General features: G+C 38.6%; 1 protein-coding gene across 1 annotated transcript in view; it reads right to left on the reverse strand.

Annotated features, from left to right (window-relative positions):
* Positions 1 to 13,982: 13,982 nt before the first annotated feature.
* Positions 13,983 to 27,946, reverse strand: part of LMCD1 (LIM and cysteine rich domains 1) — a 79,818-nt gene continuing 65,854 nt past the window's right edge. The window contains exons 5-6 of the mRNA XM_081316472.1: positions 19,745 to 19,960; positions 13,983 to 17,755 (exon numbers count right to left, since the gene is read on the reverse strand). Of these exons, the coding sequence (XP_081172598.1) occupies positions 17,597 to 17,755; positions 19,745 to 19,960 (375 nt within the window). The 3' untranslated portion in view covers positions 13,983 to 17,596. The remainder of the gene's footprint in view (positions 17,756 to 19,744; positions 19,961 to 27,946) is intronic.

A 27,946-nucleotide genomic window follows, 5' to 3' on the forward strand; every position in this document is an offset into this window, starting at 1 on the left:
TGGCTCACCAATCAGCAGACATGCACCCATTGATTTGTATTAAAGAGTAGGCTAAAATACCTTTCCTTCCCCAACCTTATCTTGTTGCTTCTTCCTTTCCACATCTTGGGGTGTGTGTGAAAGCCCTAACAAGCAGGCATATACATAGAATGAAGGCTACTGCTAAGCTTGTAAGCCGCCCTGAGTCTTCGGAGAAGGGCGGGATATAAATGTAATAAAAATAAAAAATAAATAAAAAAATCTAGGTCTACTAACTAAAAGGAGAAATGGGCTTAAAATGACTAACCAACACATATTTTGCTTTTTGCTCTTGGATGTTCCTTTCTGTAAAATTTGCCCAAGCCAATGATAACTTCAACATAACAACAGTTGGATGTAGTTTTGTCTATTAATTGTAATGTTAAGTGTTGGTGCTAAATTTTAATGTTAAGATAATGTTAAGGATCTATGGAAGCATATGTAGCTGACATGTATGTGTTTGTAAGGATCTATGGAAGCATATGTAGCTGACATGTATGTGTTTGTATGCAGACCCTCTCTTATTCTGCTGCAACATGTGGATGTGATTAAGGATGCATTCCCAGCCTGGTATGTTAGACCTCATGTTTACTTGGAAATAAAACAGGCAGTTATTCTCTATAAAAGGAAAGAAGGTTCTTTGTGGTATTAACAGAATGAACTGAAAAGTTCCTTTCCCTTCCTTTCTCAGATCCAAACAAAAAGAAGCCAGACCAGGTTTTTCAGAAAAAAAAATATTTTGTGGCCTTGATCTTTCATAATGCTTTTTAACATGGTCATATGCCAAACTCTGTTTGTATTTTGTTCATTCACTGAGCAGTTTGTAAATAAAAAGGTAACTTAAATCCTATTAAGGCTTGGGCATTTTCCTTTAACAATACCGACTGTTTGGCATTGTAAATAGTCACTGCTCAGATATGATGTTTGAGTAACTTTGTATTATTCCTTTTATGTTGTCCATGAGTAAAAGAGGGGTTTTTTTATACTACCAAATCCCCAACTTGTTTGTACAAAAGAAGAACAAAGTTAAAAGCAAACAAACAGAAACCACTGAGTCTTTTGTCAGGGAATTCCTAAGAGAAAGATCTACTTAGAGTCCTAGCTATGAAAAGAAGACGAGACCACAGATATATTCTTCAGGTTATATGTCAACATATATAACCACTCACAAGGAGGGATGAGCAGCCCTTCCAGCAACAATCTTAAAGGAAGTTAAAAAAAACCCCAAACATCACAATGTTCACTGTGACTGTGTAAACCAGGGTTTCCCAGCCTTGGCAGCTTTAAGATGCTTCAACTCCCAGAATTTGCCAACCGCTAAAGTTGGGAAACCCTGGTGTAATCAAAACTCACCTCTTTTAAAATGTGCTTTGCAGTGGACATTAAAAAAAAAAGAAGCAGAGCTTTGATCATACTTTTAATCATACTTGATCTTAACTTTTTTGACCACCCAGGCAGATATCTTTGCAGCTGTTCCCCTTTCCAAGTCAAGTTGAGCATGCCAGTATGGAGATTGCTGCTTCATTGACATCAGCACTTCCCCTTGTAATAGAGAGCAGCTGCTTCTTGCTCCTGTAAATATGCTCAGAAAGGCTTTGAAAGATCAACCTGTATGTGCAGGTCTTCCTAGGTTATATTTCCCTGATCAACAAATGTACTCTACTCTTATTTTTTCAAAAGCAACATATGAAAGTGCATCCATCCCGGCTAAAGACCTGAAGGTTCACTTTGAATGCATACGTAATCAATCAACTATACAAGGAGTAGGCCACCTTGGCTCTTTTATGACTCGTAGCCTTCAACTCCCAGAGTTCCTGAGCCAGCCATGCTGGCTCAGGAATTCTGGGAGTTGAAGTCCACGAGTCATAAAAGAGCCAAGGTGGCCTACCCCTGAACTATACTGTTTACTGCTGTTATCGGTAGCATTTTATTATTTTGATTATGTGCCATCAAATTGCTTTCAATGCTTAGTGATCACATAGACTGATTGCATGAAAACCTGTCCTAACCTGGTCCATCAGATCTTAAGATAGTATATTCCTTGAGGTTGAAGGTTCATTCTCCGAGCTTGTGGGTTGGTTTCCAAATATTTTGTTACCAGGCTAAGTAACATCTTCAGTGGTTGTTGAGGAGATGTCTTCTGTTTATAAGGGCTTCAGGTGTGGGTGTGTCAGTGAGGGACTTGTGATGGGTCAGGTGATAAAACACATCACAAGACCCTCACTCGACACACCCACACCTGAAGCCCTTATAAATAGAACAACACTGACACTGACATCCCCTAAACTCCGCTGAAGTTGTTACCTAGCTTGGTAACGAAATGTTTGGAAACCAACCCACAAGTTTGGAGAACGAACCTTCACCCTCATTTTACACTTGAGCTACAAATATTTGCCACTATTGCAAAGTATATTCATTGCCACTGTAGCCGAGTCTCTCCATCTTGCTGCTAGTCATCCTCTTTCCTTTCCTTCCATGCTTCTTGAGAGAGATAGTTCTTTATATAATACGTCTGAAGTAGCATAATTTGAGTCTGATCATTTGTAGTTTGACTGAAAAATCTGGGTTGATTTGCTCAATAGCTTGTTTTATTTATTGCCCATGGTATCGTCAACATTTGAAAGTGCTGATAGTCCTATTCTGCTTCTTCAAAGTCCAACTTTCTTTCCATAGAGTGCCACAGGGAAAACCAAGGCTTGTATGATTCCGATCTTATTGGATTATTGTTTCCTCATTAGAGCCAGTATTGTAATGCTTTGTGCTGTTAGCTGTTTTGAGCTTGGGAGAGGTAGATTATCGTGAGCATATGCCTTTGCTTTCACATCTCAGCTGCCTTAATGCCACTTTTTCTGTGATAGAATTTGATCTTAATGGTCCATTGTCTCCCCAGATTTCCCAGGTGAATGCTTCAATAATGCCTGTTCTTCATTGTAATGAAATCAAATGGCCGGAGTTTTATTTATTTATGGTGGCAGCATTTATAACCTTACCTCCTTAGACCAAGCTCAGCTATCAAAATATTAGTTTAGGTTTTTTTTCAATTCAAATAGATTCCTTTGTGCATGAAACTAACTAAAAATAGGAAACCCTCTTCAGGGTGTACTGATAAATCCAGGGCTTTTTTTCTCATAGAACGCTCAGAACGGAGTTCCGGCACCTTTTTTGGATGGAACCTTGTAGGGTAGGCAAGGCAGGTTGTATGTCACGTGTGAGTTCCGGCACCTTTTTCTTTTACAAAAAAAGCACTGGATAAATCAAAAAATTCTCTTCCACCTCCCATTTCAACAGCTGGTCCAAAGGACAGGAGTAAGTGTGATTTGAAGAAGCAGGCAGGGGAAATACATTTTGGGTATTTTATATAAATATGTAAACATATTTGTGTATGTTATTTATTCATTTTTTTTGTTCATGTTTTCTTTTTACCAGTTTCTACTATTTCCTAGCACAGTTAACACTTTCTGTTATACAAGTTACTGGTGGAAATTAGGCTCTTAACAGTTAAGAGATATTATGGAAGAAGAATAGTTTAACAGGTGTTATAAAATATTGCTGGTGAGAAAAAGACATAAAAGTTCAATTTTTTAGAAGGAGGCACTTACCAGTATCATTGTATTCTACTTTTTTTTTTAAAATCCCATTTATATCCCGCCCTTCTCCGAAGACTCAGGGCGGCTTACAATCTAAAGCACAATGTGCTTAGCAATAGCCTTCATTCTATGTATATACCTGCTTATTAGGGCTTTCGGGGGCCTCCAGTGGCATTTTTACAAAGTCAGCTTATTGCCCCCAACAATCTGGGTCCTCATTTTACCTACCTCGGAAGGATGGAAGGCTGAGTCAACCTTGAGCCTGGTGGGACTCGAACCTGCACTAATTGCAGGCAGCTGGTGTTACTTAAGGAGGCATTAGCCCACTGCTCCACCAAGGCTCTAAAGATGGTATTGACATACTTAAAGATGGTACTGACATGGTGTAGGCATTGTTGCATATATCTCTGCATTATTAATATTTTTCAACTGTTGGCAATGTGCTGAACAAGCCTGAGGGCAGATAAACATTCCCCCATTTCCTCAAGTCAAGTTGGACTTTGGAAATAACAAAGAAAATTAAAGAGGTGGAAAAAACCAGGAAAATAGAAAAGGAGATAGGAAATGGATGGATCTTGGGAAAGATAGAAGGATGTACATATTGTGGAGAAGAAGCAAAAGTACAAGAAGCTACAATCTACATCACAATATTGTGCTGGGTTTATCTAAAAGACTAAGAGGGTTATGTCCCTCTGGAACCTTTGTCTTAGATTCAGCGAGAAGAAAGTGACAAAGGCAGATGATGGCTTCATTTTTCTTAAAAGGAATATTTTTAAAAGTTGCATTGGTATGTACAGTGTTAGAATCATACTTATCAATCAGTTTTATAGGTCTTGTGTTTTTTTAGATATTTTGACAAGAAATTAAAAGAAATCAGGATAGATTATATGAGGTAATCCTGAGAATAATAGCATTGCACAGAGTACTCCTGTCTACCCCTGCAAATTAAAAAAAAATCGTGTGCATCTCTAAACTTAAGCTCAATATTTTAGAGAAAAGGTACATTTGCTGATGTTCCTTAGGATCAGCTGTGGTTTGCTACTTTCTCTTTATCTCTGAGATTCTGTCTCCTCCTTCCATTTTACAAATTAAAGGAAAAAAATATTTTACAACCTGTTACCCCTAAATGTATTACATTTCAACTGTCCCAAAGGAGCTTTTCAAGAGGCAACTGAACTTTCTTGTTTTCCTTTGACGATGTTTTGCTTCTCATCCAAGAAGCTTCGTCAGTTCTGAAGAAAAACAAGAAAGTCCAGTTGCCTCCTGAAAAAGCACCTTTGGGACAACCATGACCTGGATGACTGAGAATCACCACAGACATCTACTCAATATAGGATGAGTAGAATGGAATAGTTGAAATCTTTGGAGAATGCCTGGGAAGGTTGCTTTAGCCTATATTGATATTTAAGTTATCCACTGAAATGTTACAAAGGAGAAGAGGATGTGGTGATATTTGCAAGTCTTGCCTACTACTGAAAAGGACAATTTTCTTCCCGTAGAAAGTAGCGAGCAATCATCTGCATTAACAATAATCTGCAATCAGGTTGCATTAACAGAGGGATAGAATCAAGATCACATGAAGTATTATTATTAATACTACTTTACAATGCCTTGGTAGGAGTTGGAATATTGCAGTTGGAATACTGCACCCAGTTTTGGTCACCACGATGTAAAAAAGATGTTGAGACTCTAGCAAGAGTACAATGAAGAGCAACAAAGATTTTCAGGGGGCTGGAAGCTAAAACATATAAGGAACGGTGGCTGGAATTGGGTATGTATAGTTCAGACATGTCAAACACAAGGCCCGGGGGCCGGATCCGGCCCACCAAAGTGGTTTCATGTGGCCTGCGAAGCCATTCTGGAAACAGTGAGGGAATGGCCCCCACTGCCTTGGCCCTGGCCCAGAGACCCTCCTTCTGCCAGAGACCCTCAGATCTGTCCCACTCCTGCCCAGGCCCCCATAGGCACCCTTGATGTGAACATTGTAGAGCTGGCCATGCCCACCCAGTAGGCCATACGCACTCTAGCCACGCCCACCCAGTAGGCCACGCCCACCCTGGCCATACCCACCTGGCCCCTTGAGGGCAACCACAATGCTGATGCGGCCCTCAATGAAGGTGGGTATGGCCAGGGTGGGCGTGGCCTACTGGGTGGGCGTGGTATAGTTTAATGAAGAGAAGGACTAGGGGTGACATGATAGCAAGTGTTCCAATATCTCAGGAGTTGCCACAAAGAAGAGAGAGTCAACCTATTCTCCAAAGTGCCTGAAGCAACAGATGGAAACTAATCAAGGAGAGTAGCAACCTAGAACCAAGGAGAAACTTCCTGACAGTTAGAACAATTAACCAGTGGAACAACCTGCCTCCAGAAGCAGTGAATGTTCCAACACTGGAAGTTTTTAAGAAGAGATTGGACAGCCATTTGTCTGAAATGGTATAGGGTTTCCTGCCTGAGTAGGGGTTTGGACTAGATGACCTCCAAGATCCCTTCCAACATTATTAATTATTATTATTATTATTATTATTATTATTATTATTATTATTATTATTATTATTATTATTATTATCATCATCATCATCATCATCATCATCATCATCATCATCATCATCATCTTGTGGATGATACTCAAAGAGTGGGATCTTGGCAGTAATGCTTTCTTTGGAAGCTTTTCCCATTGCCATTTTCCAGATTGCTGGTTACTCTTGGACTGAATTGGGTTCCAGTCTTTGAGCTGTAAGCAAATTAGCACTTGAACCCCCAAACCTGAAGAAAGCCCTACAATGCCAACAATATTTGTGCTGTAAATTCAGGTGAGGACAGGGGGACAACTGGCATTTTTGAACATAGGTTTAGATGTCAATATTGTACAAATGGCACAAATTACATGTCATGATTTGACTAATGTAACTTGCATGGTTTGAGCTAGTGATCTTTGAACAGTGAAATATACACAGCTGTGTCTGGAAAAAGCAACAGAATCAGATGTAAACTAATTTTTTGCATGGTTTCTGCTTGTATTATATGGCAGATCAATTTTCTTAAAAGCAACCATTAGCCCTAGTATTAAATGGCAGGAAGCACACAAACTCTCCTCTGTCTCTGGAAGGGTGGGAACAGCTGGCATGTTATGGCAACACACATGTGTCAATAGTTTTTGTCTCATAATTGCCTTTCTCCATGTGTGTGCCATTAGGTATCAGATTGTTTGGACATACTCCATTTCGATTGACTGGGACCACCATGTCTTTTCTTAAAACAAAAACCCTTGTCTCCTTTTCTTTTAAATTCACAGCAGTACAATAACAATCTCCAGATGTCTGGAGAAAGACAAGTGCACTGGGTCATTTAATGTCCTCCACCCTGTACTTGAATGAATTAAAGGAAACATCCCAGTGGAAGGGAGCAAACATTAGCCTGATGTCTCTTCTAGTGCCATAAAAGCTGGCAATAGTTTTATGAGCCTGCCTCTGACAGTGCTGTATGAGAAGTAATGCATGGGAACTGTCATAATATGAGACTGAAGGAATCTAAGTGATTTCATTCCATAGTTGTATAAGGAGTATTTCCTGTTTCACAGAGATATAGAGCTGTTAATGCACCCTCATCAAGCTTTTGGTAATTATGAATCCCCCCCTACCTCTCTTTATTAATAAGTAGTTAGTGCCTAAACTTCAGAACTCTCCATTGCTGCTACATCCAGCATTTCTTTAGACGAGTGGTGATGTTCAAGTGGTCAGTGATCAAATGCAATTACCTTTTCTTCAGCTGGATAAAGCATTAAAGAGGGGATGCAGGAAATAAAATCCCCTTCAACTTAAGCTTAACTGGTGATTACATAGCTCTTCCTTGCCACAGTTTTCTTCTGGAATGTTTGTCAACCTCAAGCCTAGCCTACAGCCCTTGGGGCTTCCCAGTGATTTTATATCTGAGTACTAGCCAACTTATTTTTTTCATCATGTGGCAGGGTGAACGATGTGGCAGCATAGGGTAGGGTTTCTTAATGAAAGAAAGAGCTTATAAAGGAGAATATTTGTAGCTCAGCATTGACATGGTGTTCTCTGAGCTTGCTTGTTTTCTTGCAGATGTTTCATTAACCAAACTAGGTAACATCATCATTGCTAATAAGGAGTGCAGTTTACTGTCAGTTTATGTTCTGGGGCACAGGTGTCAAACTTGATCAGGTCACATGATGTATCATGATGTATTGTGATGTTTTTTTCCTTAGCAGAGCTGGGATGGGCATGGCCTGAAGCAATATTCTTTTTGATACGTTTTAGTATCAGATCTTGCTTGACCTCAAGATGCTACAAAACCCAATCCAGAACATTCCTTTTATAAAAAATATTTGGAGATTCCTAAAACCATGAAAAAGTTTCCAAACACTTATGACCTCCGTTTTAATACCCAATGTATTTAACATCTGTTATAGAAAGTGAAACAGAGCGAGAGTTATATATTGGCTGTAAAAGGTTAGGCATTTGATGAAATGTACACTGATTTCTGTTTCTAGAGTTCATGTTTCTTTTGTTTTAAAAAATATGAAATAAAATGCAAGTTTCTCTTTGTTATTTGTAAATGTCTAGCCAGAGGGGAGAAAAATTCCTCAGAGACTGTGCTTGTCTTTTTACATTTGTTTCTAGCTTTTAGTTATCAGCAAAGTATACGGGCAGACAAAGTGATATATTGAATGTTAGGGATAATCTCATTTTCTGCCATAGAATGACAGAACCACTAGAGATTGTAAAATGAAGTCACTCCAGGGAGAATATCACTATTTGCTTCCATTTTTTTTCATCTCTCTCTACCATGAGTTCATTTATTCACTGATGCTTCTGATCTCAATCAGATGTTCTTTTTCCTTAAACACCAACCACCTAATCACCCCAAAGGTAGCTGGAATATGGGCCAAAAAATGAAGAACAGGTAGTCCTCAGCTTACAACCATTTTTTAGCTACTGTTTTGAAGTTACAATGGCACTGAAACAAAATGACTTACAACTCACAATTACAACCATCGTCGCATCCCTACGTGTGATCATGATTTGGGCTCTTGGCAACCCAGGTCATGTGATCGCCTTTTGTAGCCCTCTCAGCTGGCTTCCAGCAATGAAGTAGGCTGGATTTCCCTAATGACTGCATGTCTCACTTAAGAACTGCAGTGATTTGTTTAACAACCATGGCAGAAAAGAGTTGTAAAATAAGGTGTGACTCACTTAACAACCGTCTTGCTTAGCAATAGAAATTCTGGTCTCAATTGTGGTTTTAAACCTAGGCCTATTTTTTATTATTATTTTTTAATTATTATTTTAATTCCATTTATATCCCGCCCTTCTCCGAAGACTCAGGGCGGCTTACAAGCTTAGCAGTAGCCTTCATTCTATGTATATGCCTGCTTATTAGGGCTTTCACACACACCCCAAGCGGCATTATTACAAAGTCAGCTTAATTGCCCCCAACAATCTGGGTCCTCATTTTACCTACCTGGGAAGGATGGAAGGCTGAGTCAACCTTGAGCCTGGTGGGATGCGAACCTGCACTAATTGCAGGCAGCTGGTGTTACTTAAGGAGGCATTAGCCCACTGCTCCACCAAGGCTCTTGCTGCTGGTTGAAGTTTGCTGCTTTAAATGGGTCTGAATGGATAAGTCAAGTGGCTATTCCATTGTTACTGCTACCTTTTGCATAGAGTGTCACAATATATGTTGTCTAGGTCAGAATCCAATTAGCGTATGTTGGGGAGCACCTCTGGGCAACAATTTGATGGGCTATTTTCAGTTGGAAGAGATAGCTTTAGCTCATACAGAAACTCAAACAGGGTGTTTGAAGATAAGGAGTAAGACCACCAGCTTGCTTTGCAAATATATAAAAGAAAAACAGCTGGAGGACCTGGGTTTGGCTAGTCTAAAGAAAAGAAGAAATACAGGAGACATGATAGCAGTATCCCAGTATTTGAGGAGCTGCTACAAAGAAGAGGGGGCCACGTTATTCTCCCAAGCACCAGAGGGCAGGACAAGAAACAATGGTTGGAAACTGATCAGAGAGAGAAGCAACCTGGAATTAAGGAGAACCTTCCTAACAGTGAGGACAATTAACCAGTGGAATAGCTTGCCCCCAGAAATCGTGGGCGTTCCATCACTGGAGGTTTTTAAGAAGAGACTGAACAATCACTTATCTGAAATGGTATAGATTCTCCTGCTTGAGCAGGGGGCTGCACTAGAAGACATCCAAGGTCCCTTCCAGCTCTATTCTATTCTATTCTATTCTATTCTATTCTATTCTATTCTATTCTATTCTATTCTATTCTATTCTATTCTATTCTATTCTATTCTATTCTATTCTATTCTATTCTATTCTATTCTATTCTATTCTATTCTATTCTATTCTATTCATTTTAGCAATAGCTCATGAGCATGGCCTATGAGAGATATGTTGGCTAATGAATGTGCCAATTCTTACACTTCCAGAAATAATATTACAGCCATCTTTTTACTAGCTGCTGAATTAAATAGGGTCAAAACTGTGAATATCTATACCTAATTAACAGTTTTTTTAAAAAAAAAATATTAAAACACTATTCTTTTCCAAATTAATATTTGTTTTCCAGAATCTTTGTTTTGGAATCTGCTTTACAGACATGATTCCAGGTGATGGGATGTAGAAAAAGGATGCTGGAAAACTTCATATTAAGATACTACTCATAAAATGGGTCTATAAAATCATGTTCAAGGTGTTCAAGACCTGCTTGAATGAATACTTTCATTCTAATCCATAAGCTGCCTTGCCTGTCTTTTATGAAAATACAAGGAAGTTTTTAAATTTTATTTTTCTCTCTGTATGTTTTGAAGGGAAATATTTGTTGCAACATAAACTTTCACTTTTCTAATAAAATACCCTGAATGGCACAATTAAAGAATTAGTGTTTCTGAAATATTGCCTGCGTACCATACACGAAAACATTTAGCACATGTAACTACTGCACTAGTTGATCTGCAAAGCAAATTGACATTCTTGGATAATAGATCTCTATTAGAGCTTTAATTGTAGCCAGAAAAATCTGGAAAAAACTTAACATAAATTTAAAGAATGAAACAATTGAGAATTAGGATATATTTGCATATTCATCTATCAGACATGAGAGGACAATTCATATTGTGAATTTATTTTAATGTAATATCATTGCTCCAAGTATCATTTTAAGTAACTGATCTACTACTACCTTTGCTATGCAGCTGCCTGCAATTAGTGCAGGTTCGCATCCCACCAGGCTCAAGGTTGACTCAGCCTTCCACCCTTCCGAGGTAGGTAAAATGAGGACCCAGATTGTTGGGGGCAATAAGCTGACTTTGTAATAATGCTGCTTGGGGGGGGGGTGAAAGCCCTAATAAAGCAGACATATACATAGAATGAAGGCTATTGCTAAGCACATTGATTTGTGCTTAGATTGTAAGCCGCCCTGAGTCTTCGGAGAAGGGCGGGATATAAATGGGATTAAAAAAAAATAAAAAAATCCCAAGGCGGCATACAATATATAGCCGTGGGCCGGCAGTTTGACCCCCCCCCCCCTGGGCTAGAGGTTCTGGCTTACTCCTATAAGTTTCTCCTATTCTCATCTTTAATAAGATTAGATTTCTCTAGATAGTATAAATAAGGTGCCCCTGACTTTGAGGACTACCAGTATCCCAGCTTTGCAAGGATACTACTTCACCCAAGATGCTAGTGTCCAAAGGAAGAATGGATATTTCCTCATCAGGAACAATGGTTCTTTTTACCTATTCCAAAAGGCAACTCTGAATGAAACTTCAGTCTGCAGTGGTCAATATGAAACAGATGTAGCATTTATATCTTTGCTATTGATTGAATTCTGCTATGCCAATTAGTTAATTTGGCCCAAGAACAATTTACCCTGCAGGCTGCAGTTCTATGGAATAAATCTGTTGTTGGATTAGAATATTTACTTAGTGTTTTCCTTCTATGCTGTGAAGAATGAAATTTCAGGAGCCTAAGATCCCCATTGAACATTAGCTAAAACAGGCATGTCAAACTTGCGATGTCACGTGATGTCGCATGACGTATCGTGACTTTTTCCCCATTGCCGGCAATGGGGAGGGTGCGGTTTCGTCGTGATGCATCCGGCCCATGGGCCAGCAGTTTGACATGCCTGAGCTAAAACAACCCAAGAGTGTGATAAGTGATCTGCGCTGACCTTGTGTGTACTGAATAACAAGCAGATGGCATGCTTTTAAAACTCTGCCTATCTCTAAGTCATGGATTTAAGAAAATAGGAAATTGCTTTCTGTTAAGGCATCTTTGTTTACTGAGGTTAATACAGATTGGCAATGGCAAATCAGAGTTTGGGTATGATTCTTCCAGCCTTGGAATTGAACTTAGAACTTTTTGTAAGTAAAAAAATGTGCTCTGACACTGGGTTAGATATAGATGTCTTCCAAACCACACATGAATGGAGGAAAAAACCCTAACAATTGTTTGATGAGGTAGCACAATAGAACATTTCTTCACACACTTTCATCCTAATTTTCTCCTATCATCATACACATAGCCTACTAGGTTTATATGAGGAAAGGTTATAGTCTAGAATTTCAACTATTGTTGCTTTCTCTCATCTCAAATATGAGTGCAACCATACATTGTACTCAGTCTTAAGTAGTTTAGCTACCATTTAGTATGTTATGTGAACCCATCTTCTGTTATGGCTTAACAATATAGTATTGTGCCAATTGAGCCAAATGTACCTTATTCAAATCACCATTAAGAAAATTTGATTTACCACAAAGTGCAATCCAAATCAACAAGTAAGATACTGTAACTCTTAATGTGCTGCAAACAGAGTGAGAATATGTTGGTGAAACTGAATTTAACCACTTTTACAGATATTTTAACTCTCCAGCAGCTCTTGGAAAAGGGAGAAGGGAGCGGAAGAGAATTCACCCTCTTCAGGTATAAAGCACGACATTTTACAATATAAGACGATATTTAAGGTAGCAAGGTAAAGTACATGTTAGCTTCTTCATTATATGGTAATTTGTACTCAGATTTATACAATTCAGCAACAGATTATGAAACTAATATGTGTGTGCTTGCCTTCAAGTTCTCACTTACAGTGGGATGAATAACATTTTTTAATAAATATGTAAGGAATGCTTATGTTAATGTTGGATGTATGATGGCTGGGGAACTGGATGTATATGCCCTTTTTTAGTCAGATGATGTGCTGATGGTTGAGATCATTTATGATTTGCAGGAAGCATTAGGTTATATGATTCAGTGAGAGGTATGGATCATAACAATCTACCAGATCAAGGTGATTGTGACAAGGAAATGAATGACTGCAAGTTATATATAAGTGGTGAAAGAGTAGAGCATCTAGATAAAATGTTTGTTTACCTTGGTATAAATTTTACTAAATATGAAAAAATTTAAATTGTGCAAATATTGGTAGAATGCGTAGCACGTGAGAAGAAGAAATCTTTGTTAAAATGTGGAGACAATGCATACATGCGCATGCTGCTTCAACTTACGACAATTCATTTATGACTGCCTCAGAAAAAAAAATGACTTGCAACTCATGCTCAAATTTACAACTATAGTACAACCCCTACAGCCATGTGTTCACAGTTTGGGTGCTTAAAAACCAGCTTGCATTTTCAATGGTTGCAGTATCTTGTGATCACATCATTGCAATTGGTGACCTTCCCAGCCAGCTTCCAACCAGAAAAGTCAATCGGAGAAGCCAGTTACTTAACAATAATGTGATTCACTTAATGACCACATGAAATGGTCATAAAATCATGACCAGTTAGGACAGGCATGTCAAACTGCCAGGCCGCAGGCCAGATGCATCATACTGAAACTGTGCCTACCCCATTGCCGGCAATGGGGAAAAAGTCACAATACGTCATGTGACGTTATGTGATGTCGCGAGTTTGACATGCCTGAATTAGGATGAATCGCTTGATGACTGCATCACTTACAGATCGAAATTCTGGTTTTAAGTTGAGGACTTCCTGTAGTTTGTTACCTGAAAGTGAGTGATACATGTGGGGAAACATAAAGCGAAATTGAAAATGAAATGGGAATAGGGTTTTAAGTAGGTGGAGTAAAAATGTATAGCAAGGTTCAAGAATGAATAGGTGATGACTGAATGTAGATTTTAAAAAGTGAGTGACTCGTATGAACAAGGCATGTAACAATATTATCTAACAGCAAAGTCAGAGTGTAAAGGGAAATTTAAAGTACCTCACTCATTAAGAAGTTATTTAATTACAATTTACTATACTCACTTTTGTTCTATCCACTGGAGCTTTCTTAGGAATAACTGGCAACATTTCAAACAACTTTCATTTTAATTTTTTATTGAACACTTTATACTGAAGCATTTAGATACATTTCCATGGCTTGTCAGTTAATTTTTTGGGAAAAAAAATATTAGATACATTAAGCTCTATAGTTTAGACAATACAAAGTACACACATACACACACACACACACACACACACACCCATATGTAAATGCAGAAGCAACAAGCCAACTCCGAGTCTCATTCTATTTGCATTTCCCAGTGAAAGAAAAAAAAATGAGAGCCCTGTGTTCCATTACTGATAAACCTGAAATGACATCAAAGATGCATAATCAGGTTGCTTCTGGCATCATGGACCTTAACATCTCTTGCATATAGCCACAATGCTATGGAGTGCAATTCCTAGAACATGATGCCAGAGCAACCTTTGTGATCTGCCTCAATCCACTTTAGAAAAGCCATTTATTTACTTTTAAAACCTGCAGTGATGCAAAAAGATTAGCAGATGACTTTAATGAAGTTTCCTTGGCATGAACGTTGCAACCTGCTGGTCATAACACAGATGAGTGTGCCCTGTGTGCTTCTTTGTTCTCATTCTGTCTTAAACAATGGCTTGCAAATTCTTTGTATTTCGATTGATAGACCTTCCATATCCATGAGAACCATAACTGGAAGAAAATTGCATAGGCGTAAGGAGGAATGCCAGTCAGTGGATACCAACAACTGGGTGGAAGGTAGAAATCCAATGAGTATTATACTAATCCTATTCCCTTTGGAAATTAATCACAAATGTACTTTCTGACCTGTGATTGAAGAAAAGCTCATTCCTCTAAACACACACAGCTGCAAAGTTCCCCTGCCACAAATACTTAAACTTCCGAAAATTTATTATAGAACTTATATCTCATCAATATACAAAAGCTATTAGGCACAGTCCAGAATGCATTTAGTATTTCACCAAAATAAAAAGCCACATAATTATCCAGTTCCCAGCATCCCACTGACAATTAGATAAAAAAAATCCATAAAGTTTAATAGCAATCTTTTCAACTGTAATATTTTACAATTGCATTGGACTATTAATCCCTGTTATCCCCATTGACCTTGTTGGTTGGGGACAAGGAGAAATATAATTTTAGTACTTCCAGAGACATCCTGTTGGAATAGATAAATTACAAACACTAAAACTAGGGGAAATGATAGTCTGGCTGATCCTTACAGGATATAGGAAGGCAACCTGTTGTGGTCTCCACTCTCACAAATCACCAATATGACCAATGATCAGAAGTAGAACAGCTGCATATCAACTAAATTATACATTAAGTTACCTAAAGTAAAACACAGAAGAAATAAAGAAGAATCATAATCAGATTCTCCTGTATATTGAGATTCATTTTACTAGCCACTAATGGCAGTCAATGACTATTAATAATGCTCCATGATAAACAGCACTTCAAAAAACATGGTATGTACCTGAACAATGGCCTCTTTTGTAGGAAAGGAAGGTCAAATTGGTTTAAGCTACTTCTGCTTAACTGATTTAGCATTCAGATTTTTCTACCTAAGGATAGACTTCTGCAGGACTTTTTTTCAAATGCCCATCGCTCATAGGCCTTCTCTTCCAATTTACAGGAATACACTAAAGTTAGCTTTTTGCAGATGATCCTACCACATTAACACCCATGTTAGTTACTTACTGCCCCGAGTGTCAAATATAGATTTAAGAGACATTGAGATGCAGTTCTGTTAACATGTATGAGATGCCTACATAACTGAACTGAACACACTTTCTTAAAGAGACACACACTTCATAAATGCCCACGGAGTTCTGTTGTATATACTGTGTACATTGAAAGACACAAAAGTTTTGTATCTGCAAGAGGTGTCTTCACTAATTTTTTGGAGATGCTTATATTAGGTGAACAGTATAGGACAAACAGGACAAATCTCTAATTCCCATAAAAGGTTTAAGTTCTGATTTGTTTTCAAACACACAAAAATGTTAATATATGTGTCTAAAACCAAACAGATATTTTCCAGTTTTCTATCTTAATTCCTTTTATCGCATTAAAGATTTCTATGAATTGTCATTACTAATTGAGCAAATCTAATGTTATTTAACAAACAAATGCTTTTCTGTTTGCTAATGAAGTATCCATTATTTATAGTAAAGGGCCTTAGTATTAGTTGAAACAGCAAACCTAGCCAATATAAACTTGTTGCTAATCCTAGTAGAATTAATTGGCTAGCTTTTAGAATTTCAAAGTATTCTTACCAAGAAACCCAATATTTTTTTTGCATGCACTCACTTGCTATAAATATAGCCCATTACTATTTTGTTTTCTGAAAAGTTCTTACTGTTAAAGCCAAAAAAGCCCTATTACAAATATTAGGAAGAACGAGTTTTACTGCCCATTTCAAAATCTATGATGGGATGCAGCAATTGAAAATTTAATATTAATATTCTCTACATACATGTTAAATTCTCTTCTCCTTCCAGATGTAATACAAACACAACTACTCTCATTGTTGACCATTAGGTGGCTGGGGTGGCAATAGCAAAATTCAATCCCATTGGGAAGGTTTCAAGCAATTTTATTTAGGGGCTACACAAAACAATGCTGATATTCATGTGTTTAATGGTGACCTGTGTGAACCGATCCTATTGCCACAACTGTTCGACAATGGGGTAGGGAGAAGTTGTCAAGAATATCTAAGCTGATTTTATGTGATTACTTGTTCCTAGTCTATGAAAGCAATGTTGTGTACTCAATGCCTCCAGAGCACTAATATGCTGAGATTTATTAGCCTTTACTCCCGCTGTGTGGCTGTTGTCAAAAAGACCACTCCACATAGGAGTTTTCTAAATGGACTAAAGTGAAGTATTTTCATCTGTTTGCTGTCCCCAATGAGAAAAAAAAATGGTGGGACAGAAAAAAAAATCATGAAAACACTGAATGCATGTATAACCCAGAAAGCTCATCAAAGATATATTTTGCTTTAATTCTACTTCTAGATAGCATTTTTTAAAGAAAAATAATCCATTATAACCTATATTTTTTTCAGTGATCCTTCACAAGCTATTCTGCTTTCAGCTTCTTTAAGCTGTCAAACCACTTCTTATATAATCTATTTTTCAAACAGTAATCATGTTTCTTGGAGGCAATGTGTTATAACACAGAGAGAAGGGAAATCCTTCTCTTGCAGATATTGGTGGTTCTGTTTCCCCACTATATCATTCAATCTATATTTTTAAAACTACTCATTTGTGGGCAATGATTTTGTGATATTCAGTTTAGAAATATAGTCCTTTGGTTACAAAAAAGAAGCAGCAAAACCTAGCAGCACAATGATAATTGTGTGTGTGTGTGTGTGTGTGTGTGTACCTCCTGGAGTAGTTGTCTTTGTAATATACCAAAGTTGAAATAATTTAACATAATGGGGCCTAGTTTTTTGTACGTTTAATGTCTTTCCTGAAAGGCCTAGAACATTCCATTCCTCTATTCTTCTCCTATTGCATTATCATTTCCCATCTCATTTCCTGTAACTACTTGATTGCAATTAACCTTAGTGATATAAATCCTTAGGATGCAACTTCTTTGGCTTAAAACCTCCCCACCAATGAGTCTGTTCCAAGTCAGAACACACAAAAACATCAGCATTGAAATGACACCCAGTTTAAGGGAGCTTGTTTTTACTGCAAGAGGTACACCACACGCTGGCTGCATCCAGGATGAAGGGTTTGCCAGCCAGCAAGGTCTCACATTCCAGGCAGATGAAATGCTGTTTGTGCCAGGTAAGGCCTTCAGTTTGCAGGTAGTCATCAGAAAATATCATCTGTAAAAGTAAACAAGTCCATTTATCATTCCTTTCCTGAATGTCTTCATTATGAAAACATACAGAGAGATACAAACACAATGCTGTTGACAAGCCAACAGTGTAAAGAGTGCACCCATGCTACTTAGCTTTGCACAGAAAATAAATATTTACACATTCCTATAAAGAGCAGAGTTCTGGTCCAACCAAGCTGCAGAGCAAGTTTACATTTATTTCTAAGCATTGTTTAAAACAAATGCTTGAAAAATACCTTTCGCTAGGAGACTTTTTGAATTCACTGAAATATATTGTGTTCTTTATATAATATGTATCTCAAGCAGGAATTAAGTCCCAGGAAAACCAAGTTTGCTAATCTATTCTCACATGTATTTTATGCCTTTTCCAAATTCTATTTCCTTCTCTTTACAGCAGTCCATTGCTCACTACACAGAGTTCCTTTTTGAAATAGTAGCTACTATACCATAATTCAGGAAGCTCAGTATGCTGTATATTGTTCTTCCTATAGAAGCCTACAAAGGAGCTGTTAGTGAGCTTTACAGCATGATAAGAATAAAGCCAAATCTCTCTGATCATAGTTAACATTAAACGTTACCCAACTCTTAACTATCACAGTGCAATGGTGAACATGTAAAAAATTGGCTAGGCCAAAGCTAGTCTCAGGCATATATACTATACGGGTGTCAAGAATGTCCAAAGAAAAAGGAACCATTTCATCAGCTGCTGTGAGAGAGAAAAAAATATATGAACAAACACAGCCAAGGACTGCTTATTGTACTGAGCAGATATCTGATTGATTTTCAAGATCCTTTCAACTCTACAATGGGTCAACCGGCAGAGGAAATAGGGTGCAGAAAGGATATTTTTAAAAGATACAAATTTACCTTTTTGTAGCTAGGTTTTTTTAAAAAAAATCCCCTACAATCTAGCATGTGGGATTTAGCATTTATTTAGTAATATGAAATATGTTCAATTTGTTTATTTTTTTTCTTATTTCCCATATCTCACTTTACGTCATATAATTCTGGCTCTGAAAATAGATGTCATGATTGTGAGCTCTGGCAAAAATTAAGCTTGGATTCTGGATGGCTATTCCTTTATAGAAAAGCAGGACTCCTCAGAGATTTTCAAAGAATGAGAAACCGAGCCCCATTTGCAAGCCTAGATTTTGATAAATTATTTTAAAAAGAAACATGGAGATGGAAGAACTATAAACTCAGGTAGATCAGCTGGGGCATTTTCTGAAGGATGCATTTATGTGATAAATAACATTTATGATGACAGATTTGAGAGGTACAAGAATGCTTATTGGAAATATATTGCTGTAAAACATTTAACTGTATATGTACTTCATATCAGGCTCAAGGGACCAATTTGGAAGGAATAAAAAAAAATTATCCCTGGAGTCGCTTTAGTAAGATCAATACAAACTAAATAGTCTATGTCCACATATTAGTTTTAAGGGGACGGAGGAGGAGAAAGTAAGCTAATTCTACCACAAGCTTAGAGCAGTTCTTTTAGAAATAGGATAAGACAGGAATAGAAGGCAAACAGCATGGAGTTGTCGGTTTGCTACCTCTAACTTGGCTGCAGCTCCTGGGGTAACTTACTTCTGAATGGCAGCAGATTACAGAATCTCTCTACCCTCCCTCCTTGTAAAAATGAAACCTGTTTTAGCCTTTTTAAGCTTAACTTCAAACAAAATACATGTATTTGGCATCATGGTATAAAATAAACATGCCGGGAAATTCACTTATAATCCAAACATTTCCCAGAAGAAATGAGCAAAAGATCATCCCATTGATCACCAGATATAAAAACACTCTGCACACTTTTAATTCCTTTTTGGCAAATCAACACGGGTCCTGCTTAAAAGGGAAAGGAGAGAAAAGATGTTGGATAAATGTCTGACTCCTTGCAGCTGTTTAGACCATCTCACAATAGGGTCCAAGGCAGACAAGAGATGGATACCCATTTTCACAGTAATTGTACCTCATCACAAGCTGCACAGCGTGGCTTTATACTGTCACAGTAATGGCGTCCACACCAGATGGCTCCATTGTTCCAGAAGTAGATCAAGTCAACAAGTGGTTCAGAGCACTTAGAGCACACAAAACATGCTGGATGCCACTGGTGATTGTAGCCCGCTCGGTCTGCGTACACTACTGGAAACTCAGCAGGTAACAGCTGCTTGCAGAAGTCACAGCACTAGGAAAGAAATCAAAGTCACATAATAATGAATCTCTCTCAATCAGCTTACAGCCAAACACACCACCATTTGCTCTTCTCCAGAGATTTTCCATTCAGGTGGCTAGAAAAGCCCAACAGAGGCTTCACTTTCTTAGGGTCTTGCGGAAGAACAGGGTAGAACAACAGCTAATGACCCTCTTTTACCGGTCTACTATAGAGAGCGTCCTCTCGTATGGTATTGTGGTTTGGTATGCTGGTCTGACAGCCACGGACAGGAAAGTATTACAGAGGGTAGTGAGCACAGCACAAGACATTGTGGGCTGTTCCCTGACACCACTGGATGACATCGCCAGGGCTCGTTGCCTTGGAAGAGTGAGGAAGATTCTCAGGGATGGCTCACACCCTGGACGGTATCTCTTTATACCGTCTATAGGAATATAGCCAGCTGTACCAACAGGCTGAAAAATAGCTTTTATCCGTGGGCTGTTAGGCTTTTAAATGGGACATAATCTTATGCAGAATTGACTTGGGAGGCCGGTGTGTGGTGTAGCTGGTTCACATGGTGTGGTAGGATGGAGGGTTTGTTGTCACTGTGTGTTGGGGGGAGAGAGCACGGGGGGGGAGGCTCAGCTAATCTCAATGTACACACATGTTGTACTTTGACAATAAAGGTTTATTATGTGTAGGTGTAGCATTTATAAGGTTGCCCAACTAAAAAATAAATCTACTTTATATCATTAAAAAAAACCAGCCCAATACAGAAAATGGTGAAGCAAATATAATAATTTAAAATGAAAAGGGAATTCTGCTGAGCTGGGCTCAAACACTCAGGAAACATTCTCTTCTGTTTAACTTTTAGAACTGAATACATTAATATACCCAAAGTGGAACATTCACAAGCCAGCCTCAGTATATAAATGTGCTAAATGTGTCAGTTTAATATGTAAACCTGTCATCGGTTGCTAGGCATATTAATCGCTCAGTGGTATTAAAGGTGATCAGCAACAGTGCAGACATTGTCCTTGAAGTTTTTCAATGCTGATATAACCCCCAGCAACCTCAACAGGTATGGCTAATGGCAGAGGCTGTTTGGAGAGGTAATTCAGCAGCATGTGAAAGGCTATAGATTCTTCCTGTTATACATAGTATATTTTGAGTGATTTCCCTAGTAGATGACAGCATGGTGGCCTGCCCCATGATAACAAGTAAAAGGTCTCTCTCTCTCTTTTTTTAGTTTTAAACACAAATGAAAACAAAATAAACATCCATTCAGTGAAATGGACTTCTCCCTTATATCATTTTTGTGGAAACATTCTGAGATGCTCTGCAAAAACATATGGTTCTGATGTTCAGAAATGAGTTTCCTAAGTAAAAATAAAATAGTTGTGAAATCATCTCTGATAATATTGGATTTAGCAAAAAAAGAAATATAAATGGATAGCTACTTTAGAGCAGCATAATGAATGGCATAGGAAAGATATAGTAACTATAGCTCACATTTCTCTTTAATACCAGAAGTAACAATAATTTTACTCTGTTGGCTTTCTATACATTGATTTACGATTTTGGTAAAAGGCACAGTAAACTATAACATGCCAGATACTAAGTGAAATGAGCCACATATCAATTTCTTACATAAGTGATTCAGAATGATTTATCTGTATTAAGTCACAGGGAAACAAAAGATTATGTGGTTTTATTTCCTTTTGGACAGGGCTTATATAATGCATCACAGTTTTTACTTCATGTGTGCATTTTGGAGTCTTGATAATCTATAACTATTCTATGACAGCCTAAAAATGCATTTGATTTCAGTGCCCCAAATTCCCTTCAGTTTCTTAACTTTGTCAACTTTAAGATGTATGGACTTCAGTTCCCAGAATTCCCCTAACCAGCCACGTCTTAAAGTTGCTAAGTTTGAGAAACACTGAGCTAGAGTGTGATTTTCTTACCATGGCAATCTTTCAGCACAGATATACCTCTGGGAGCAACAGAACCATAGTTTACAGTAGTTATGGCAGGCAGATTTAGCAGCAGCACCTCACAGCCCTTACGTTCTCTCTCTGCTATTCCTTTTCTTGCTCATTCTCCATTCTGACATTCCCTTTTCATCCTTTCCCTTGCTGTCCTCCAAGCTGGTTTGAAGCAGCTTTCGGGGGGAGCTGCATGAAATTAGACTAAGGACCACAAATTGCCCACTCCTTGTTTGCCAGGGCCCAATCTAAACTTCTCATAAGGCCTCAAGAAAGGCCACATATTTTAAATATTTCCATACAATTAAACTCTTTTGCTTTAGGACAGCTACTAAGAATGGAAAATCATGGTTGCTAAAGGAGAAAGGACTAGATCAGATGTTGTGAAGGCTTAGCTAAGGAAAATACTTCCTTCCTAGGCTAAAGATCAAGTCAAAGTAAGCTTGGATCAAAACTGTACAGGAAGGCTGTACTGTTCTCTTTACCTGCCAACTCCTTAGTCAATAGATGCAGACAACCCAAACTCATCCCAAACAGCCTGTGCCTATCTCCAACAGTGAAGGGACACAGAAAACATCCTGCAGCCAAGAAGGCTCCACACAATTTGCACTACTCAGGTGACCCTAAGGACACAGGTAATACCTCCAAATGGCCTCATTGACTCTTTAAAACACAGGTGTCAAACTTGATTGTGTTCACATGATGTATTGTGATGTATTGCAACGTTTTTTGCTTTTGCGGAGCTGAGGTGGGCATAGCCTGTACATGGCGCATCCGGCCCGCAGGCCACCAGCCCTACTCTAAAAGAATGGAGGTGACTGGCTGTCTGCAAGGAATATAAATCCTTCCATTCCCCACCATCCAGTCAGAGCTGAAGAAGCTTCTTGGATGAGAAGCGAAATGTCTTCAAAGAAAAACAAGAAAGTCTAGTTGCCTCCTGGAAAAGCACCTTTGGGACAACCATGATCTGGATGACTGAGAATCTCAGTAGTCCTTGGTCAGTACTGACAAGACTTTCATTTTGTTTCAGAGGAAATGAAAATATTTTCTTCAGAAAAATCTTCTGCCCACAACATCCTCTTTTCATAGGAAGTTAAACTTGGCCTATGATGGAGTGTCTCAGTCAATTTGTTGTTCTTTTTGCTGTTAAAGCCCAGAGTAAATTTCTCCAGAAAAATACCAGGGTGGCCAATACATGTCTTTCCTTAAACCATTAGAAGCCTGCAATCAACAGCAAGGCTTCTTGTAATGGTTTGGATTGTTACTACTTCAGGAAAAAACAACAACAACTTTAAAATAAATGAGAAAGATTTATCCAGTCAGTGAACAAATGGTGACAAGAGATATAAAAGTTATTTGGACATTTTATCTCCTTGCAGTGTTAAATCAAGATCCACATTCCAAGAAGATTAATGGAGTCACATGGCTTATGGTCCCAGACTCCATGTACTCACCTCTCAGCTTTATCCCCAGAGTCCCACTAATATTTTCTACTAAATTCTAATTCTAAACACAAGAAAATGGAAAAGTACAATAACAGAACAATTACAAGGAAAGAAAGAAAAGAAGGGAGGGAGGGAGCGAGGGAGGGAGCGAGGGAGAGATAAATAAATAAATAAATAAATAAATAAATAAATAAATAAATAAATAAATAAATAAATAAATAAATAAATAAATAAATAAATAAATAAATTTTTGGAGTGCATAACGTCAGGTCATAATCACTAAAAAGTAGGCAATTGCTGGAGGCCCGCTCGATTACCTTTTTGTCATGTTAGAAAGGAAATACTTGAACATTATACTGTAAGTTATCAAATATAAACACAATATAAACACAAGGTGGAGAACCACTTAGCAGACAACAATCCGAGGCAAGTGTGGCAGGGACTGCAGCACTTAACGAACTACAAGGGCAGTACGAGGAGCATGGTTAACACTGATGCCTCGTTGGCTGAGGAGCTGAATATTTTCTTCGCTCGCTACAAAGTGAAAAGACCAGATCCCGTAGCCTCTGCTGGCCGGCCTTCTGATTTTCAGCAACTCACCCTATCTGAAGACCAAGTGACAACTGTATTGAAGGCTGTGAATCCCAGCAAAGCCACAGGCCCAGATGGGGTGCTGGGGATAGTGGTCAGGAATTGTGCCAATCAATTAGCAGGGGTCCTGACAAGGATTTTTAACATCTCCTTGCAAACAGCATGTGTACCATCATGCTTGAAAGCAGCTACTATTGTCCCAGTCTGCAAGAAAACTGCAGTTGAGTGCCTGAATGACTACAGACCTGTTGCATTAATGTCTGTAGTCATGAAATGCTTCAAAAGACTGGTTCTCCAACATCTCAGGACATGCCTCCCATTGGATTTCGATAAACATCAATTTGCCTATAGGGGGAACAGGTCGACAGACGATGCCATAGCTACTGCTTTACACTCTGTAGCAAGTCATCTTGAGAAACCTAGAAGCTATGTCAGGATGCTTTTTGTTGATTATAGCTCGGCTTTCAACACCATTTTGCCGGGAATTCTCATCAAGAAGCTGACTGACTTGAAATTTTCCCCCTCCATCTGCAATTGCTTTCAAGACTTTCTTAGGGACCAGTTACAAACAGTGAGGGTCGGGTCTGCTTTGTCCACTCCCCTGAAGCTTTGCACTGGCTCGCCACAGGGCTGTGTGCTTAGCCCCTACCTGTACTCTTTGTACACATATGACTGTGTATCATCCGATCCATCTACTGCAATAATTAAGTTCGCAGATGATACTACTGTGGTGGGTCTTATTACAGGTGAGGATGAGACAGCATACAGGGCAGAGGTACAAAAACTATCCATATGGTGTTGTAACAACAACTTGCACCTGAACATCGGCAAGATGAAGAAGATGGTGCTAGACTTCTGGAGGAAAAAGGAGGAACCTGCCCCAGTTTACATCGGGGAGGACTGTGTGGAGAGAGTTTCCTCCTTTAAATTTCTGGGAGTCTACCTCTGCGAAGATCTGACCTGGAAAGTTAATACAACCCAGGTGGCCAGAAAGGCCTAACAGAGACTTCAATTTCTCAGGGTCTTGTGGAAGGGTAGAACAACGGCTTATAACCCTCTTTTACCGGTCTACTATAGAGAGCGTCCTTTCATATGGTATTGTGGTTTGGTATGCTGGTCTGACAGCCGTGGATAGGAAAGTATTACAGAGGGTGGTGAGCACAGCACAAGACATTGTGGGCTGTCCCCTGACACCACTGGATGACATCGCCAGGGCTCGCTCCCTTGGAAGAGTGAGGAAGATTCTCATGGATGACTCACACCCTGGACGGTATCTCTTTACTCTCCTACCATTGGGTAGGAGATATAGGAGTATAGCCAGCCGTACCAACAAGCTGAAGAACAGCTTTTATCCATGGGCTGTTAGGCTTTTGAATGGGAAATAATTTTATAAACTTTATGCATAATTGACTTGCAAAGCCAGTGTGTTGTGCAATTAGCTCACATGGTGTAATAAGATGGAGGGTTTGTGTCACTGTAAGTTGGGGGTGGGGGCATGAAGAGAGGCTCAGCCAATCTCAGTGTATACATGGTTGTACTTTGACAATAAAGGTTCATTCAAAAAGGTTTAACCTGATTGACTAAGGTATATTTCAAAGCTTCCATTTTAAAGACTATGAAAGACTATGATTTGTTTTTTAAGAGACATGCAGACAAGTACAACCTATGATTTCAAGATCTGGCATTAGGATTTGCATTTACTTTGTTATGCCAGGAAAACTTAAGCCATTGTGGTTAAACAAGTGCTGACATGTTTAGTTACTTTTTACTGGATGGCTCTTGGCTTAAAAGTGCACTGGAATAAGAAGAAACACCAGTTAGTTGCTTAGTACTGAATATACTATTTATTCAAGACAATAATGATTAAACTTCATGTTTTTGCCAAATAACTGAATCAAGATAATTTTTAATGTCTAGCTGATTGTATATCCCAAAATGCACTCTGCATGGGAGCTGTTTGTCACCTTTAAGCCTGGGGCCTGCATCTAGGTTATTTGAAAGAACATCTTTTCCAAGTTATATCTACCTGACCCACCAGAGTGGAGAGGCAGGGTATGCTACTGGTTCCCTCTCTTAAAAAGGTCCATCCGGTAGAACCAATAAGGGCCTTTTCCACAATGACTCCCTTCCCGTGGAACATCATACTTGCCAAAATAAGATTGGCCCCCACTTTGACACTCTTTTGAAACCTTTAAGACATACTATAGCTTTGCCAATGAGCCAGGGGATACCAGGGTGATATGGAGCCCATCAAGTGGTTGGTTTGATTGTTGTTACCAGGGGGACGGTGATTTATTGGGGTTTGTATTGAGCTTTTATTCTTGTAAGTTGCTTGGAGTCACTTTGACTTAGATAGCAGCAATAGCAATAGCCCTTAGAGTTATGTACCACTTCACAGTGCTTTCCAGCCCTCTCTAAGTGGTTTACAGAGTCAGCCTGGTGCCCCCAACAACTTGGGTCCTCATTTTACTGACCTCGGAAGGATGGAAGGCTGAGTCAACCATGAGCCTGGTGAGATTCAAACTGCCAAATTGCAGGCAGCCAGCAGTCAGTACTGCATGGTAACCACTGTGCCACCACGGCTCATAATTGGCCATATACATTTTCTAAATAGATCAATAAAAGATGAAATCATCCCAAGTAGCTCAGTTTATGTCCAGGAAGTTTCAGGAGCTGGTTCCTCTTATATCAGCCTCTTTGCTCCCTAAGAACTGATGGAAAGTCTTTCCTTTGGGCTCGTCATACGTGTTTAGCACACAACAGAAAGAGACATTTGATGTCTTCCCCACTTGGAAGAGCTTTCTCAGTGTTGGCATTCAAAGCTGAACTTCCCTGACTTAGGAGGTCACATTTACACCATCTCAGTGGCTTTTCTGCCAACAAGTGACTTTCCTCCAAAGGCAGCACAACTGTTAGAAAATATAATGTGCTGCTTCTGACTGCTTTATAATTTGCATAAGGAAATTTTTTGTTTGATTTTTTGTTTTGTTTTTTATACATTTTAATTTGGGTATTATTTTAAATACTGGAAAGCTGCCCTGAGTAATCCTTAAAGCATTTGATAGGAAAAAATAGAAATCTTTTTAAGTATGCATGGAATGTACGTATATATGAACATATAAACAAACAGCCTTAGTATATGGCTTAAAAGCAAGCTTTTACCTCAACCTATGCTCTAACAGTTATTGGAAATCTAGAGGAGATTGGCAGACAACTATCAAGTCCAGACTTGTAGGCTAGACTGGGGAGTTGAAAAAACAACAACTTGGAACAGGAATAGCCAAATGCTTCTGTATCGTTGCCAAGAAAGTTGCACTAAAGTCATCAAGAGTTGAGCTCAGATTGAAGGAGGCTTTACTTTTATCTTCCATATTACTGTATTGGAGCAGGGCAGAAAAAGAGTTCCCTTGGCCAAACTAGAAAGCTAAGAATTTTGGGTTGCTTAAATTTAAGCATTAATAGAATTCTATTCCTCACTTTGGGAACCCAGTCTATTTTGCTTCTTCAGCAACAATAATTACTTGTTATTTACATATACAGTAGTTAACTGATAAATTTTGACTAGGAACCGCCCAGAGATGGTTATAAAAGGGGTGGCTATACAAATGTTTTAAACAAATGAATTAGAAAATCCTGGTCTTACTTCAAGAGTTACCCTTGAAATTCCTTATCTATCAAAAAAAAAAGAACATTGTGTAGAATTTATGTGATGCCCTACACTGAGGTTAAAATCCAGAAGATAGCAAGGGCTTCATTAAGGATGTTTTGGAATGTAAAACCCGTTTCATCAAAAACAAGAACTATTTTGTCTGTAGCTTTAGACGGCTGTTCAGCAATAACATAACTTTGTGCTATAAAATGTTGGCACTTCTCACAAAATTCCAGCATTGTTCTGATAGATAAAGAGTATCCGAATGAGAAGTATAAACAAGTCTAAGAAAATGATGGAAAGTTTAATACAGTGTTGATTTCTACTAAGAATTTCAAAAGTTTTA

This window comes from Vipera berus (assembly GCF_964194415.1).
Source record: "Vipera berus genome assembly, chromosome: 2".
In the NCBI taxonomy this organism is placed as follows: domain Eukaryota; kingdom Metazoa; phylum Chordata; class Lepidosauria; order Squamata; family Viperidae; genus Vipera; species Vipera berus.